The sequence below is a fragment of the Mycetomoellerius zeteki genome, unplaced genomic scaffold (assembly GCF_001594055.1).
Source record: "Mycetomoellerius zeteki isolate Tzet28-1 unplaced genomic scaffold, Tzet1.0 scaffold223, whole genome shotgun sequence".
In the NCBI taxonomy this organism is placed as follows: domain Eukaryota; kingdom Metazoa; phylum Arthropoda; class Insecta; order Hymenoptera; family Formicidae; genus Mycetomoellerius; species Mycetomoellerius zeteki.
The window spans coordinates 1380948-1396123 of NW_017257198.1; the positions used below are offsets into that span (position 1 = coordinate 1380948).

The 15176-nt window shown below is 32.7% G+C and overlaps 2 protein-coding genes across 5 annotated transcripts in view; one reads left to right on the forward strand and one right to left on the reverse strand.

The window, feature by feature from the left end:
* retn (retained) overlaps nt 1-5073 on the forward strand; it is a 113434-nt gene extending 108361 nt beyond the window's left edge. For 2 of the 4 annotated variants that reach the window (XM_018448561.1, XM_018448564.1), the window contains 4 exons: nt 1610-1923; nt 4134-4401; nt 4517-4680; nt 4816-5073. In XM_018448561.1, coding sequence (XP_018304063.1) covers nt 1610-1923; nt 4134-4401; nt 4517-4680; nt 4816-4970 — 901 coding nt within the window. In that variant the 3' untranslated portion in view covers nt 4971-5073. The remainder of the gene's footprint in view (nt 1-1609; nt 1924-4133; nt 4402-4516; nt 4681-4815) is intronic. The other 2 variants (XM_018448562.1, XM_018448563.1) reach the window with 2 other exon arrangements.
* Nucleotides 5074-14809: 9736 nt separating this feature from the next.
* The window catches only part of Crtc (CREB-regulated transcription coactivator), a 29141-nt gene continuing 28774 nt past the window's right edge, over nt 14810-15176 (reverse strand). Inside the window, 1 exon segment of the mRNA XM_018448692.1 lies at nt 14810-15174. Coding sequence (XP_018304194.1) covers nt 14957-15174 — 218 coding nt within the window. The 3' untranslated portion in view covers nt 14810-14956.

The following is a 15176-nucleotide window of genomic DNA, read 5'->3' on the forward strand; positions in this document are numbered from 1 at the left end:
ATCATCGTGTTCGATAAAGCTGTCCGTGTCGTACAAAATACGCGTATGATAGCGGATCATATACCATTCGCACATATTTGCATCGTTTAGTCATGTTAATTGTTAACAAACGTTTCTTCATTCTTGTGTGTGTTTCGCTAAATAAACATTTCTGTAATTAATCCACAAGTCGAAACTGCGTTAAAGTCCAATTGAAGACGGTTACCGTCTAGTATATTAACCAGTGTAATTCGATTAATTGAATTTCGCGATCGAGAAAGCGAGAAATGTCGCACGAGCCTGCAAGCATGTTATTACGCGGCACTCCACTGTCGACGAGGAGATAAAACAACGTAGGTGTCGAGCTAGAGGCGTGACATACAGGTGCATCGTCTTAGCCGACGTGTCGTCTACGTCGGATCCCCCGCGCGATTCTTCACGAGCGGGACATCACGCGGGGCGGGTTGTGACAACCTGGAACCGTTGGCACGATATATATTCGTTTATATAATACCGAGCATATCCAGCGCGGCGACGAAGATTTATCTGCCGTTCGCGATGTCTCGACTCTCCGTGAGGGACGGGAGAGGACGAGACATCTCTAAATAGAGATTCGTCGGCGAGATTCGTCGGAGAGACGACGGCGCGAGGCATCCCGCTCATCCCGTGGTCGAACGCGCGACGGGGAAGATAGGCCGCGCGGGAATGGAAAAGAGAAGGACGCGAAAATGTGCGCGCGGCGGGCCAGGAGAAGAGGGATGGAGAACGCCGACACATTATAAGTGCGGGCTAATATGAATTACACGGGCGCGATGCTAGGGGTGTGCTCGTGAAAATAACTCCGCGCAACGCGCTTTGTGCACGACGGAACGTCGGCGTCGCGTCGCGTCGCGTCGCGTCGCGTCGCCTCGCGTCGCCTCGCCTCGCCTCGTCTCGTCTCGCCGCGATGGCGCATCCATCATTCCGGCAACCGGCTATCTTTCCTCGGCGATATGTGTATGCGAGATAGAAGAGAAAATACGAAAATACGGTCGGCCTCAACAAAATCTGCTCGCGACAGCATTCATCTGGCAAGAATCAATGTCGATTAACTTGAACCGTGACGTTCAACTATCTCCCCATCTTTCTAGTAATACAAGCTAATTATATCCATTCAACGTTTGGCACCTTTTTAGAAAGAAACCTTGAATGAAATTTATCTCAATGATGTGATTTAGTTTCCTTATCGTATAAATTAATAAAGGATTCCGTTTTAAACGAATTCAAGGGATTACATTTTGTATCTATTAAATCCTTATTACGTTTGTGAATATTTCATGTTACAACCTTTACACGGAAAGAAGTAAAAAACGGTTATCTAAAAATTTAGTTTATAGTTTACAGATCTAAAAATAATTTCGTTAGGCCATCGAAATAATTATGCTTAAACGTTAATGACAACGCTGTAGAAAGTTTTAACATTCTAGCAACTATATTTGATCCTATAATTATAAATTATTTTGATCCAAACAAAATTATTTTTATATCTGTATCTAGCTAATTTTTAAGTAAAATATTTCAGCAAAATGTATAGATTTCATTATCCTGTGAAAAGATGTACATTTACTACAATTAAATAATTCATCGACAGGTACATGAAATATCTGTATCCGTATGAGAAAGAGAAGGAGGGGCTATCGACCCAGGAACAACTCCAGACGGCGATCGAGACAAATCGTCGCGAAAGCCGCAGGAATAATTACGCGGCTTACCCTGACAATCAAGTATCACGAAACCAGCACAACTCGCTGCCACCGAATCCAATGCCGTTGCCGCTCTCCATCGCTCAAATGGCGGTGGCCGCGAATGAATCGCAGCATCATGTCGTAAATGGACATCCACACGGTCCGCAACATCATCCTCAACATCTTCCACCAAATCTGGGTAATCTTCCGCCTAATCAGCGTAAGTGAGTTTTGTCTTTTCCGAAGACAAAACTTTTTTACACGAATTTTGTTACATTGAAATTCGATTTTCATTTTCCGCACACATCGCATATGTTTGACGTTGCTACACTGAAAGAAAAGATTGGCTGAATATGGCATAGCATTTTTAATTGGTTGCAGCAGCTAATTTTTGGATGCACTAGCCTATCGAAATCCTACATTGATATTGCGGATAGGCTAACGTAATCAAAAATTGGCCGCTGCAGCCAATCTTTTCTTTCAGTGTACCATTGTACTATAGCGTAAAGTATTATAGTTAATAATTCCGGTTCTATCTATGATACTTTTTCAAATGAAAGGTAATTCATAACACGCCCCATATCAGAAATAGAAATAGAAAAAGAGTACAGGAAAGAGCAAAAATGAGAGACTTCCCGACGGTAGAGAAGATATCAGGGGGACGAGATAGAAAAAAATGGTAGAAGGAAACGGGAGGAGGTAGAGCATACGGGGTTTATTTTAAATCGGTAGGTAGTGCTTCGGGCCTCCCCGGAGATGATGATGCGAGAGCGAAGGAGGCATAATTGATTGTACGATCCTCCGGAAGACAGGCGTTAACGGATGGCTCTCGCTAACGAGCATTCCTATTTCCCTACCCTTTCCTTCTCTCTTTCCATCTCGTCGCTGCGCCCGACAGCGATCTGAGTAACGTCGCGCTTCGATCGCACTCGCTGCTCTCCTTCGATCGTTTCCTTGTGCGACGCGATCGGATATTCAGTGGATATAAATCCTCCAACAATATTGCTACTTATCGCGATATGAATAATCGTATAGTGTCAAATGAATACCCTGAAGTCAAAATATCGTGATATTTTTAGCTGATCCATTCATCACAAATATTGCATTTTAATATATCGCACATTTGTACATAAGCTTGAAAATTTATTAATGTAATTTTCACGATATCATTTTCATCGATGATCATTGGTTCGAATTTTGAGTTTTGCACGAAACCCTATAAAACGATCGAAAACTTATTTTGTTAAATAAATAAGTTCTCAATTATTTTATAATTTATACAGATGTTCGATAAAATAATGCGAATAAGCGAAGCTTCATCGCTTTAATTTAACATGATGAGCAGTCAGTTGAAGAAAAATTTGCTGTAAAATTCAGTCATTTTATAATGTATGTATATATATGTTTCAGAATAACAGAATAATGAAATCATCAAATCAAAGCCTGATAATCCAATGACATTCCAGATGATTAGGAAATTCATCTAGTCAGACGTTTAATGAATTGTTGTAATGTTTGCATCGCAGTCGGACATCATCGCTTTTATGCATAACTTTTATTTTAAATTTTACTTTAAAAGATAACTCTAATTTAGATTTCATTTATTTTTAAAGTAATTTATAGAATTTGGAAGTTGATAAGGCTTTATAGTGACCCATTCACTGCCTTTACACGAATGATTCAAAATTAAGATGCATTGATTTTTTGACAACGCTAAAAATAAAACTAATAGACTTTTAAATTAAAAGACAGTGCACGGAAGACAATCAGTTGTCGATCGCCTCATAAAATTTGAAAAATTTTATTATCTCACGCATTTTAGTTACTTGTTTCATTTATTTTTAGCCGTATTTCTTATGATTCTGAACAGTACCTACTTTAATTTTATGTTTTCAGAATTCTCGCGAAAAAAAAAACAGAATGAAAGCTTCTGTATTCAATTATATTATTATATTTTCCATTTTAGAATCATTATCATTTTCTATTATGTTTCAAATTATTTTAACATTATTCTGTATAAGTAAAGCATATAGAGACTCGCGAAGAGAATAATCATTAAATGATATGAATTTCACATCCATGGAACTATCAAGAACACTTAACTAAGGAAGTTACTCCGAATACCTATCCTTCTTAACCCTTGATACATACGATAATGTACATGTCGTTTGTATCCCGAGTTAAATCTTATAACTTTTACAAATATACAAAAAATATTAAATGATTCTTACATAAACTTTAGCATTTTTAGAAAGTATTCATAACGTTATGTATTTTAAAAAATAAAGAAAGGATAGATGCCATTATTTAGCTAGGTGTTCTTAGTATTTCAAAGAAAAGAAATACGTAAGACACAAATGATCAAATCGTACGTATTAAGAGTTAGTTTATTAATTATCATGTCACACTTCTAATATCGAGCATGTATAGTTTCAGACTATATGCTGAGGATATTGAGAGACAGAAACACAATGTCCAACAATCCGATAATTCAAGGTAGCACATCGACACCGCCACCAGCAATGGCAGAGGGATTTAAAACCGGATTGCATTTATGGAATATGTACAGTCCAGGTAATAATAATATGTATCCAGGGGCACAACCTTTCTCTCCATCATCGTCTCACTCGCCATTAGCACCAGCAAATAGTCCTGAACCACAGAGGGAAGCCTTAGATCTCGCAAACTCTGGAAACAGGTAAATAAGATCTTTCGAATTTAATAGTGACAAGAAAAACGTTAGTTTAAGTTTAGTTTAAGGAAAAAAAAAATTCGATTAGATCATCGGATCCGGTTTCTTCTCCAACCCCTAGTAGATCCGTCGGATCACCGTCATTCGGAGGAGAGTTGAAGAGAAATCAAGAGGCTGTCGAACTCTCATCTCCAACGTCCTCCACTAAAAGAATGTTTTTACCCGATGTGGAAGTAAATAACATGGTGCATTCCTTGCGTATTAGACAAATGGTTAGCACTCGAGGTAAGTCTAGAGATAGAGATTTAGATTCTCAAGTTATTGATATATGATATAGTTTTTGTTTAAAAAGATTAAATCGGTATATATTATTCGTAAATAAAAAAACTATTTATTGCAATAATTTCTTTTTCTTTTTAGATCCTACAAGACGAAGAGAATTAGAAATTAGTGTAGATATTGATGGTATTTTGTATGAAGGCGTCCTGGCAGTTAAACAGGAAGGCAGTAGTAATGGCAGTACCTCGTCGAGCCCCGATAATAATGGAAAACGGACACAAAATAACGAATCATGAACATTTGAAAGACACATGATTTCATACGAAACAAATTAGCCTCGGAGAGTCTAATTAATAATTTTGTTCTTCAGACATGTACAAGACATTCAGGCAGCTGACATAACAGACATTTTAGTAAATACGAAATAAAATAAAGAAATGAAAGAAAAATCTTCCAGCATTTACACATTACAAAATTTTTAATTGTATCTTTTAATGTTTCTTTTTTAAAATTTCTATATGGAAGATTTATTAGAAAATTAACAATCTTTTTCGAACATGATTTGAAAATGCAGCTGCGTTTTAATTGGAATCGATTTTCCGTTTGCTTGCATGATGTCATAAACTTTTCTGTCATTTCGAACATTATCTGAATGTCTATTATGTTTATTTGAATACCTCGAATATGTTTGAAAAGCAAAATTATTGCGCTCGGAAATTGAAGTTCCGAATAGTTCCATATAGTATATATAATAGCTTCGCTAATCAACTTTTCCACATAGGAATTTACAAAATAAAAACGAACGAATACGCCATAATTAGGTGTAAATAATTAACAAACGCGAATTGACCTAACTGAATTGCATATACTCCAATTTTTATTATAGATAAAAATTTATAAATCATTTATAGGGAATTTAGATATTTTTATTGGTATTGAGATATCAGTGATCTTTTTTACCAAAGTGAGATTTGTTTATAAACCGAAGTAATTAAGATATAATGTGATATTAGATACAGAATATTAAATGTAACAATTATGAATGTATGTTTGTAAATGCTTAGAGATTTTGTGACTAACACGTATGTACAGGATGCATTAATAGTGTTTTGTGCGCTTACATTTGACAGCCAAATATCATAAATTATAATTGTAACATCTTTATGCTCATATTATTTATCGTTCAATTATGAGCTGCAAATATGATTGTTACTACTATTAGATTACTTAATGATAATTCAACTACTTCATACATGCAAATACAAAAAATTGGTGAGTTGCATATTGTAAAGTATCTTTCTAGATGTAAACGTATTGGACACTATTAATGTATTTACTTGTACTTTCCGACGTACGATTTTGACTATATAATAGATTTCTATTATCGGAGTATGTGCAATCGGAGTATGAATACATATCATACTATACGACATGTTTATTTTGTGTATAAACTGTACAAAAATTTCTGATGCAAATTTTTGATATAACTTTAAGAAAAGTTTGTCAAATTTAGTAACAATTATAATAATTGTTGACAATGAGTTAGACTTTTTCATCTTGAGATACAGTAAGATATTAAATGTTGTAAATATCTTTTTTCGCTTTTATGCGTCTATATATTTTTTCTATCGTTGTTATTTTAAATGCATTAGTTGTTTATATTCTTTCTTATAAACGAAAAAACTAATGGCAAATAGCATAAACATTTTTAATCCTGGGATACAGCTGTATCCGAATTAAATGATTCTGAAAACAGGGGACATTTCCTTGTTTATTTTTTATGATAAATTTTGCGTGTGTAGATACACGAGGATTAAAAATATTTGCTGTGCCATCTGTCGTATTCTCTTCATTAGAGAAATGCGGAGATAATGATTTATATAAAACATTATGTATATGTATCATTTTTATATTAATTTAGGTTATTTTAGGCTTAATTTTAAGATCATTATTATAAATCAAACTTTTTTAAACGATATATTCTTTAAGTAAACGTATTTCGTAAGCTTTTTTTGTTAGAGATGACTGGGCTATTGATATAGAAAATACTGTGTGTACATACAATAATAGATGAATTTCTTTTTTTGTATTATTTGCATTATCTACTTATATAATATTTTTAAATTAATACTATCACACAAAAATCTAAGAAAATTTCTTAAGAAATGTATCCTCTAAATTTCTCTTTCACGTACATGTTATATTTTTTAAAGAGTAATTAATTGAAAGCAAATGTTATGACCATATCGAACTTCGAGTATATGGTCAAACGCGCGATTGAATACTGAGATTGATTCCGCAATCTTGTTAGAAGAATGAATGTAAATGAGCTTTGATTATATGTGTACAACAGATATAATTCCTTTTACTATTTAATTTAGATATAAAGGACACTCGTCGCCGTTTCAATTTTGGCGCGTAGAGAAATTTCAAAAATTGAATACATCAATCTCAAGATGATGTTTGATAATTATCTGAAAAATTGCGAAATGAATTGTGCGTCCATATTTCGTAATATTTTAAATAAATCGTATGTATTGTAAATCAATGTATCAAACATACAACATTCGTTTATACTCCAATAGATATTTACTTATTGTGAATCTCTCTCTTTTTCTCTCTATTTCTTTTTCTCTTTTTCTCTCTGAATGTAAATAAGTATAATGCATTTTCAAAGTTATTAAGATAGAATTATTAGTTATATTAAAAGTAGTTATAAAGGTCATCTAATTCATCATAAAGATAGCACATACAATTTGACGAGAGAAATACAATTCAATGATAGGAATATGTGAATTCTGTCTACATATTTGGCATTGTTCGATGCGTAACGTTTGTATATGTACGTGCTAGAATATCTTACAAAAAATAATTCCTACAAGATTTATATAATACATGTTAAATACAAATAAAACATTCTTAGTCATGGTCATTGCAGTATGTATTTAGCAAACGTATTATAAAATGAAATAATGGTAGAACAATAGCGAGAATCTATCGCAAGGCTGTTTAAGAACCGGGATGCGAAGATATTATCAAGTCGTTGCAAATTTTTCAGAGAATAGAAACTCTGAGAGATTCCTAGGTTCTATATATATTATAATGTATATATAAAGTTTTACCAAAAAAGACTGTATAGTTTTAAAATTACACTTTAGAATTTTAAGTCGCGAAATTATAAGTAGTGTTTTAATAATTTTAGGTTACAGTTATTACATGTATTACATGATATCATTTATTACATTAAGTCCTATGACATAGGATTTTTTATAGCTTGCTCGGATTATAGGAAACAGTTTGCTTAGTATTTTTCAAATATGTTTTGATATAAAAAATTGAAAATTACTCGTATCATTACATTCTGCGCACAAATCCGTATGCAAATTGGAGATCAAGTAATCTCATCTTACGTAATGTTTTTATTATTTTTTTTTATTGTACATTTTACAGCTCTAGCAAAAATCGACTTTAGAACCTTACAGCTTCAATTTTGATAGCCACAGACATATTGAGATCATTGTTGTATCATTAAAATATTGAATTTAAATGTTAAATGATTCTGTCTTGACAAAATGATATGTTAATTGGCCAGTTCTGATTAAGACATTAATCTTAGGAATTTAAAAAAAATCTCATTTTACCTCTCTGCTAAATCCAATAAGCAGGAAGAATTTTTCTTATTCTGTTTATACGTTTGGACGTTTTATATATCTACGTTTATCAAAATGAAGCTATTCTATAAGTATATATTTCTATTTGAAATATGCTAAGGACTTACTGCTACATCAGCGAGAAAAAGAATAGTATAATTACTAGAATAGTTGTTAGAAAATATCGTATTTAATGTCATAAGTATATTACTAGTAATACTATCGTTATTATAATATTATCACATTTATTATCACATATGAATCGTTATAATGTGAATAATAATAACGAATAATTAAAATAATGTTTCGTCACATTTTTTTATTTTCCATTTTGCATGTTGAGAACCATGTAATATATGTATTATGCATAAATAATTTCAGAAATTAGGACATTAATTATTGGAGTATTACTGGATAGATTGAGCGCATTAATAATAAATGCGCCTAAAAGGAACGAGAATTTTGTTTCCAACAACTTTCTATCTAAATATTTTATTTGAATAACGTAATCAAATAACAGATGACTTTTTTTCGAAGTTCGGGGAAGTAGCAGAATCAATTCTCGTATCGTATCGAAATATTTATTTCCAATAATTTTCTTTTAAAGGACGTAATCAAATTCATGCTATTATTTAACCAATTGTTTATGTCTATTGTTACTCTAATATTAAAACGTTTCATTTACTTATTATTCAGTATAATATTATATTCAATTATGCTAGTTTAAACACAGTTCATGCATATGATAATGTGGTAACATTTCACTAAATAATATGGTAACAAATTGCGATCATTCATACCTATTGTTTTCTTCGCAATAGCGAGATACATTATAAATTAATTCATTAAATAAATTAACCGACTCAAATGGCAAAGCCAGCGTTTCTAGCGTTTTACCTCGGTATGTAGACACGTTCGATTTTTTCTTCCTTTCTTGATTTAAACTATGACAATTTTCCAGCATCGTGTGTCATCAGATCAATCATTAATTATATAAAGATTAACGATTAAAAAAATATTAAAAGAACGGTATCTGGAGTATTGTTCCACTTTTGTAATTGATAAAAAGAAATTCATTTTTATCTAGATTACGTAATAATATTCTAACATCGTTTACCGCCGAAAAGTAACAAAAATTATAAAAGCACCAAACACTGTTTGGTAAAAGATATCTGGAATTCGTTCCGTTTTTTGTGTCGGTATTAAGAGATTTTTCTTGATTTAAATTACGTAACAATACTTCAACATATTTATCGTCGGATGCATAAAATGTAATACATAATTCTTTGGTATAGCACACATACACAGAATAACGAAGCAATATTAAATAATATCATCTATTTATTTTATAAAGCAAAAAATGTGTATTTTCTTATTGCGATTTTTATTAATAATTTATTTTACATGTAGATTTAATTTATGCGGATAACCGCCGCGTTCTCCGGGCTGACTCTTAGCGCCAATCGAGATAAAGAGATAAAGAGAGAGAGAGGTACCTAGGCAAAAACACAGACGCTTCATAGACGTTTAAGATTTAATTAATAAAGTCACGATTAAACACGAAGAAGACACATAAATCGTTAAATCGGTTTTGTGCGCTTACATTATATGGACGTTGGAAACAGAGATAATGCACCGCGTGTGTCGGCACGTCCGTAAATATCCCGAAATATACAATTTGCCCTTCTCGTTCCGTAATCGGTCTACTTTGTAACAATATAAAACAATTATTTACATCGACGACTAGGAGGATTCGAGAACGATAAAAATGTCCAGGAAACTTAGATGCTAGATGGAAATATTCTTCTGTGAGTGTACGTGTAATATGTATATGTGAATGATTGTGTCGCTTCTGCTTTTTTTTTTAAATATCCGAGCTTCTCTTTTTCCTTCCGAAATATATCGTTGCATGCCGAACAGAAATCGTATATGATCTAGATAACGCGAAGCGAAACGAGATGATGCATTTGGAAACAGAATATACAAAATGATTCTAATAAATATATATATATATATATATCTAGAAATACTTCTAGAAATCAAGTTATAGAAAAAAATGATAGAGAAAACTTTTATTGTTTAATAAACACTTGCAAGATGTTGCTTTTTAAGTAGAAAATAGCTATGATCCAAGTAGAATCATTCTGTATATTTCGTGAATGAAATCAATGTCATCGAATATTACTCGATTACGCGACTAATCGACGTATTTAAAATCTTAGATAATTTAAAAACTTTAGATAATTACATTTTTTAAATGCAGACTGATTTTTCGTAACACGTTGCTAAAATCGCGTGCAAATTGATCGTGTCGTTCCGCTCTGACGATCTCGACGAAGGTTGTACAATTTGCGAAACATCCGTTGCGATTGACTAACCGTTAATTAGTTAGATTAGGACGAATATCAGTCTGACGAAAAGGCTCGTTACTAAAACGCTCAGGCACCGATCTTAGAAAATCGTAGATACTTATCTTCCCCGGCTTCATTTATCAAACTTATCGGCTACTTAAAGATACGACAGGTCAGAAATTAATAGAAAGTTGAATGAGAATGAATATTTGGAGCAATGTTTTAATCGCTGTATATAATCTCTTTGATACCTATAGAAATTTCTCTGTATGATGTGAATCATATTCAAAATAAACATTTCAAAGGACTATTCACCGGCGCGCGAATCGATCGTACAAATATCATACGAATGCAACGATTGCAAGATGTACATAGGTATACATATAGCCGACACGGGTGAGCCACGCGCGTGACAAATAACGTGACGGATTTGGTTTGGTATTTAGTGTGTGTCGAAAGAGAGCTCTTTTCTTTTTTATTTAAAAAAATCGATGTCTGAGAAATGGTGTTCACAATAATGTAGTACAACAACGTAACGGTATTACATATAGATAATATATATATAATATATATTTATATATATAATATTATTTATAATAATAAGTAATTTTTTTTTACCACAGTATAACATGGCTATATACAAATATTACAAATTTTCTTTCATTAAGCCCTCACGGATCGATCGATCGATCTAGCGCGAGAGTAGGCAGCGACGCTTTTCCATTCGCTGCTTACTTTATTTTCTTTAATTGCACGTTACAACAGGCTTGCGATCTTATTAATCTTAAGCCAGTCTCTCCTCTCCTCGATGCGATAAAACAAAGGGAGAGAGAGATAGGGAGAGAGAGCGTGAGAGAGAGAGAGAGAGAGAGAGAGAGAGAGAGAGAGAGAAGGGGAGAAAGAGAAAGAGAGAAAGAATGTGTGTATGTTTTTGAGTGCGTGTGATAAGAAGAAAAAGAAATAGGAAAAATGTTTCCTGTTAGAAATTAAAAAAAACCTGGGTTTGGAATTTAGAAACATATAGAAGATAGAATGAAACAGAGTACAGAAAATTCGTTTCGAGGCTTTAACGTGTTTCGTAGCAGCAAGTGCGAAGACACGTATGAATTTGCAAGATCATACGTTTTAAGTTGTAAAATCTTCCTGAGGATACTTTGATCGTGCTATGTTGGATCATCATGATCTTTGAAATTAGAAAATACGATTCAGTAAGTCCTCATTCCACTTACTATTTTTAAAAAAGAAATTTACTTTTAGAAAATTAATTTATATCATTATCCGAATTGTATGTAACACTAAACAAAATATAAAGTCCGTTATACATTTACATTCTGTCTTTGATTTTCATCAAGCTTGTTCGCAAGCTTATACAAATTATCAAAAAGATGTCGGTATTACGATCTGTATTACAGAACTGTAAAGTTTTGTAAGTATTTTTTGTAAAAAAAATTAATTCTTTTTTTCTACAACGTATCTCCAGATATCACATATCTCTCAATCACGGTCGCCGTATATGTCAAACTAAAAAGAATATCATTGGTTTTAGTATCGAGGCATCGTTCATTATTAATTTACGAATAATCGCGAATTGAATATTTACTTTAAACGAGATTGAGATGCAGCAAATATTTGCCTGGGGAAAAACAAAATTTGTCAGAAGTTTTATACGTAAGAAAAAATATATAATATCGGAAAACGGAGTGTTTGTGCAATCATAAGAGAGATCTTAATATAAAAGCACGTGCATAGTTCTCATTCAGATATTTAAGGCCGATAACTCGATACTATTACAATTACACTCCCATTCGTTAAGATTAATGCGAGCTGAAATTAGCGCTGTCAGATTATATCATCTATCTATTTAACAATCATATTACAATGTTTTATTTCGATAAAAATAATACCAATTTAATTGAAGATTGATTAAATTCGCTTAATAGCACAACAATTAATACAATAACGTCATTTTCTTTCTATGATTTTTGCCATATATTGCACACATTACCCGTAATCTTTTGCATTTTGAATATATCGCAGCTTTAAATATATTGAAAGATAGTAATGTATGTTTCGCAACATATGTTAGATACGATAACAGGAATAAATCTCTTTCTTTTTCAAAGATTCTAGTTAAAACTCTGTGCTGTTTATATTCCTCTTTGCAAGCCTTTCGTATTTACGGTTAAAATGACAATGACAAATTGACATTACGATCTTGGTTAACATTTAACTTGGTTTAAACCTTATGTTAAACGACCGACGATCATATACATACGTTCATATTGCACGATTATGAGTCGATAGCACGATCTTACAATCTATGACGAATATCTACGCGCTTTTGGCACCTCTTGCATTTGCATATACGCGGATGAGACTTGCAAGTAAAAGAGAGAGAGAGAGAGAGCAAACGGGAAGAGAATTTCATTTACTACGATAAATTTTTAGATATAGCAATGTTTCAACTCTTGGTCACATTAATCATATTTTAAATATGTAAAGATTATTGTTAAATTTCTTCCGTTAAAATGCACTCTCTGCGGGTTTCTCATTATGTAAAGAAGCTCTTGTGATTTTTTTTTTATTATGAAGTATGCGCCAATTGATAGCGTGTAAAACAGTGATAATACAAGAGACATACTCCTTTACACTCCGTATGTACAAGAGCTTCCTTAGCACCATTCCGTATATTTATTCATCTTTGCAGACAGAGAATGATCTATATTTATAAGATATGAATGTGATATTAGCGATAGCGATTTCATTGCAATTTACGTCTGTTTAAATTTCAATCTATTTAATATAATGTGAAAGAGGTGTATGTGTGCTGAAATATGCACCGTAAGACTCAGACCACGCTATATCATAGATTTTATCCGCGTTCTTCGATATACCGTAGCCTGATTCCGCAACACTAATCGCCTACATTATGTCTTTAACTAGAACGAAGAATTTGAATGTTATCGAGAAAGATATGGTACGCTACTTACAATGTGTCTAGATATAAGGATCTTCTTGATTTCACAGTTATTAACAATTATCTTAATTTTACATTCGATTAATTATCGAATGCATATAAAGTATAATGTATTACTTTCAAAAAACAATTGACAACCGCCGAGGGTACACGCATATGATATTTTCTTCCTACTTGTTATTATCACTGCGTTTATTTAGCAATGAGAAAAGCAATTAATAATTAACGAAGAAATTATAATTAACCATTTTCTAAATAAAGTGATAAATCTGGAAATGATTATATCAATAGCAGGATTGTGCATGTTTGAAAAGTAAAAAAGCTCGTTCCTGAAAAACTTTTATGCAGTCTCTTTGGTGATTGCAATTTTTTGAATTTTTTAGATTTTTTTCATAGTTCAGTATCACAGATTCGACAGTAATTTTTGATGATTAATCAAGTCTAAATTTGTTCAATAATACAATCCTGAATTGCCTAAACTAATTCATAGCATAATGCGAATGCGATATTAAGAGAGGATAAAGTAACAAATTATTTATATGGACTAGGTATTATTAACATAAATGTTTATGATTGTAAGTTGCTCGTAAGGATGTAATGAGGAAAAGGAAACATAAAAATCTAGATCGCTGTTGGCGTGTACCGCCGATAGGCATCTCCCTCCTCTCTCACTTCTATATCTTTATACGTTTTAATTACTCCTCGTTGAGGAGCATAATCGATCGTCTTTTCTAACTTTAAATTGGCCTAAACGGTAGATTACTTCACTATAATTGCATTATGATAAAAGCATGTATAAATCAGTAAACCTTTTCTTTTGTGCTTCTTAGAGATCATACATGATACAATGTACAAAGTAGTGTAAAATAAAAAAAGGGTTAATAAAGATTTATATATATTATTTAATCGTCAAGTAGCAGTTTATCACGAGCGGGAAACAACTTTCATTGACCACTGACCTGTTTCCAGAAAATATTTCGAAAGATATTTTAGACGCAAATACGCTATCCATAAAAACAATACAGATCTGACATCATATATGGATGAGATTAAAAAATGCACAGCATTTTAACGAGATAAAAATATTCACGTATAAATCTACTTAAGTTTATACGCTGTAAATAAAATTTACAAATATTTATACATATTGACGCGCGTTTCCCTGCAAATCTGCCAGTGCCCAAGAAGTGGTACCCCAATATGTCAAAGTGTCTTAAGAATTAATCACGACACCAGGACAGAATTTATTTTATTCCTACGCAATAGTCGACACGAGTGTTGGTAAATGAGTAAAATTTCTTCTCTTAAAGTCGATCTAATCTAAAGTGGGCTTCGGCGCTGGAGTCCGATATAACCATCGTAGGGTCAGCCAGCATTTGTAGACCATCCACATCGATCGGATCAAGGCCCTGTCTGAGGGCATCGTCCGATGGAAACATTTCTGGGTCAAAATCACCCATCATTGCCGTTCCGAGGTCTTTCACAAATTCCGGATTCGTAAGATCATCCGCACCAGAAAAGTCT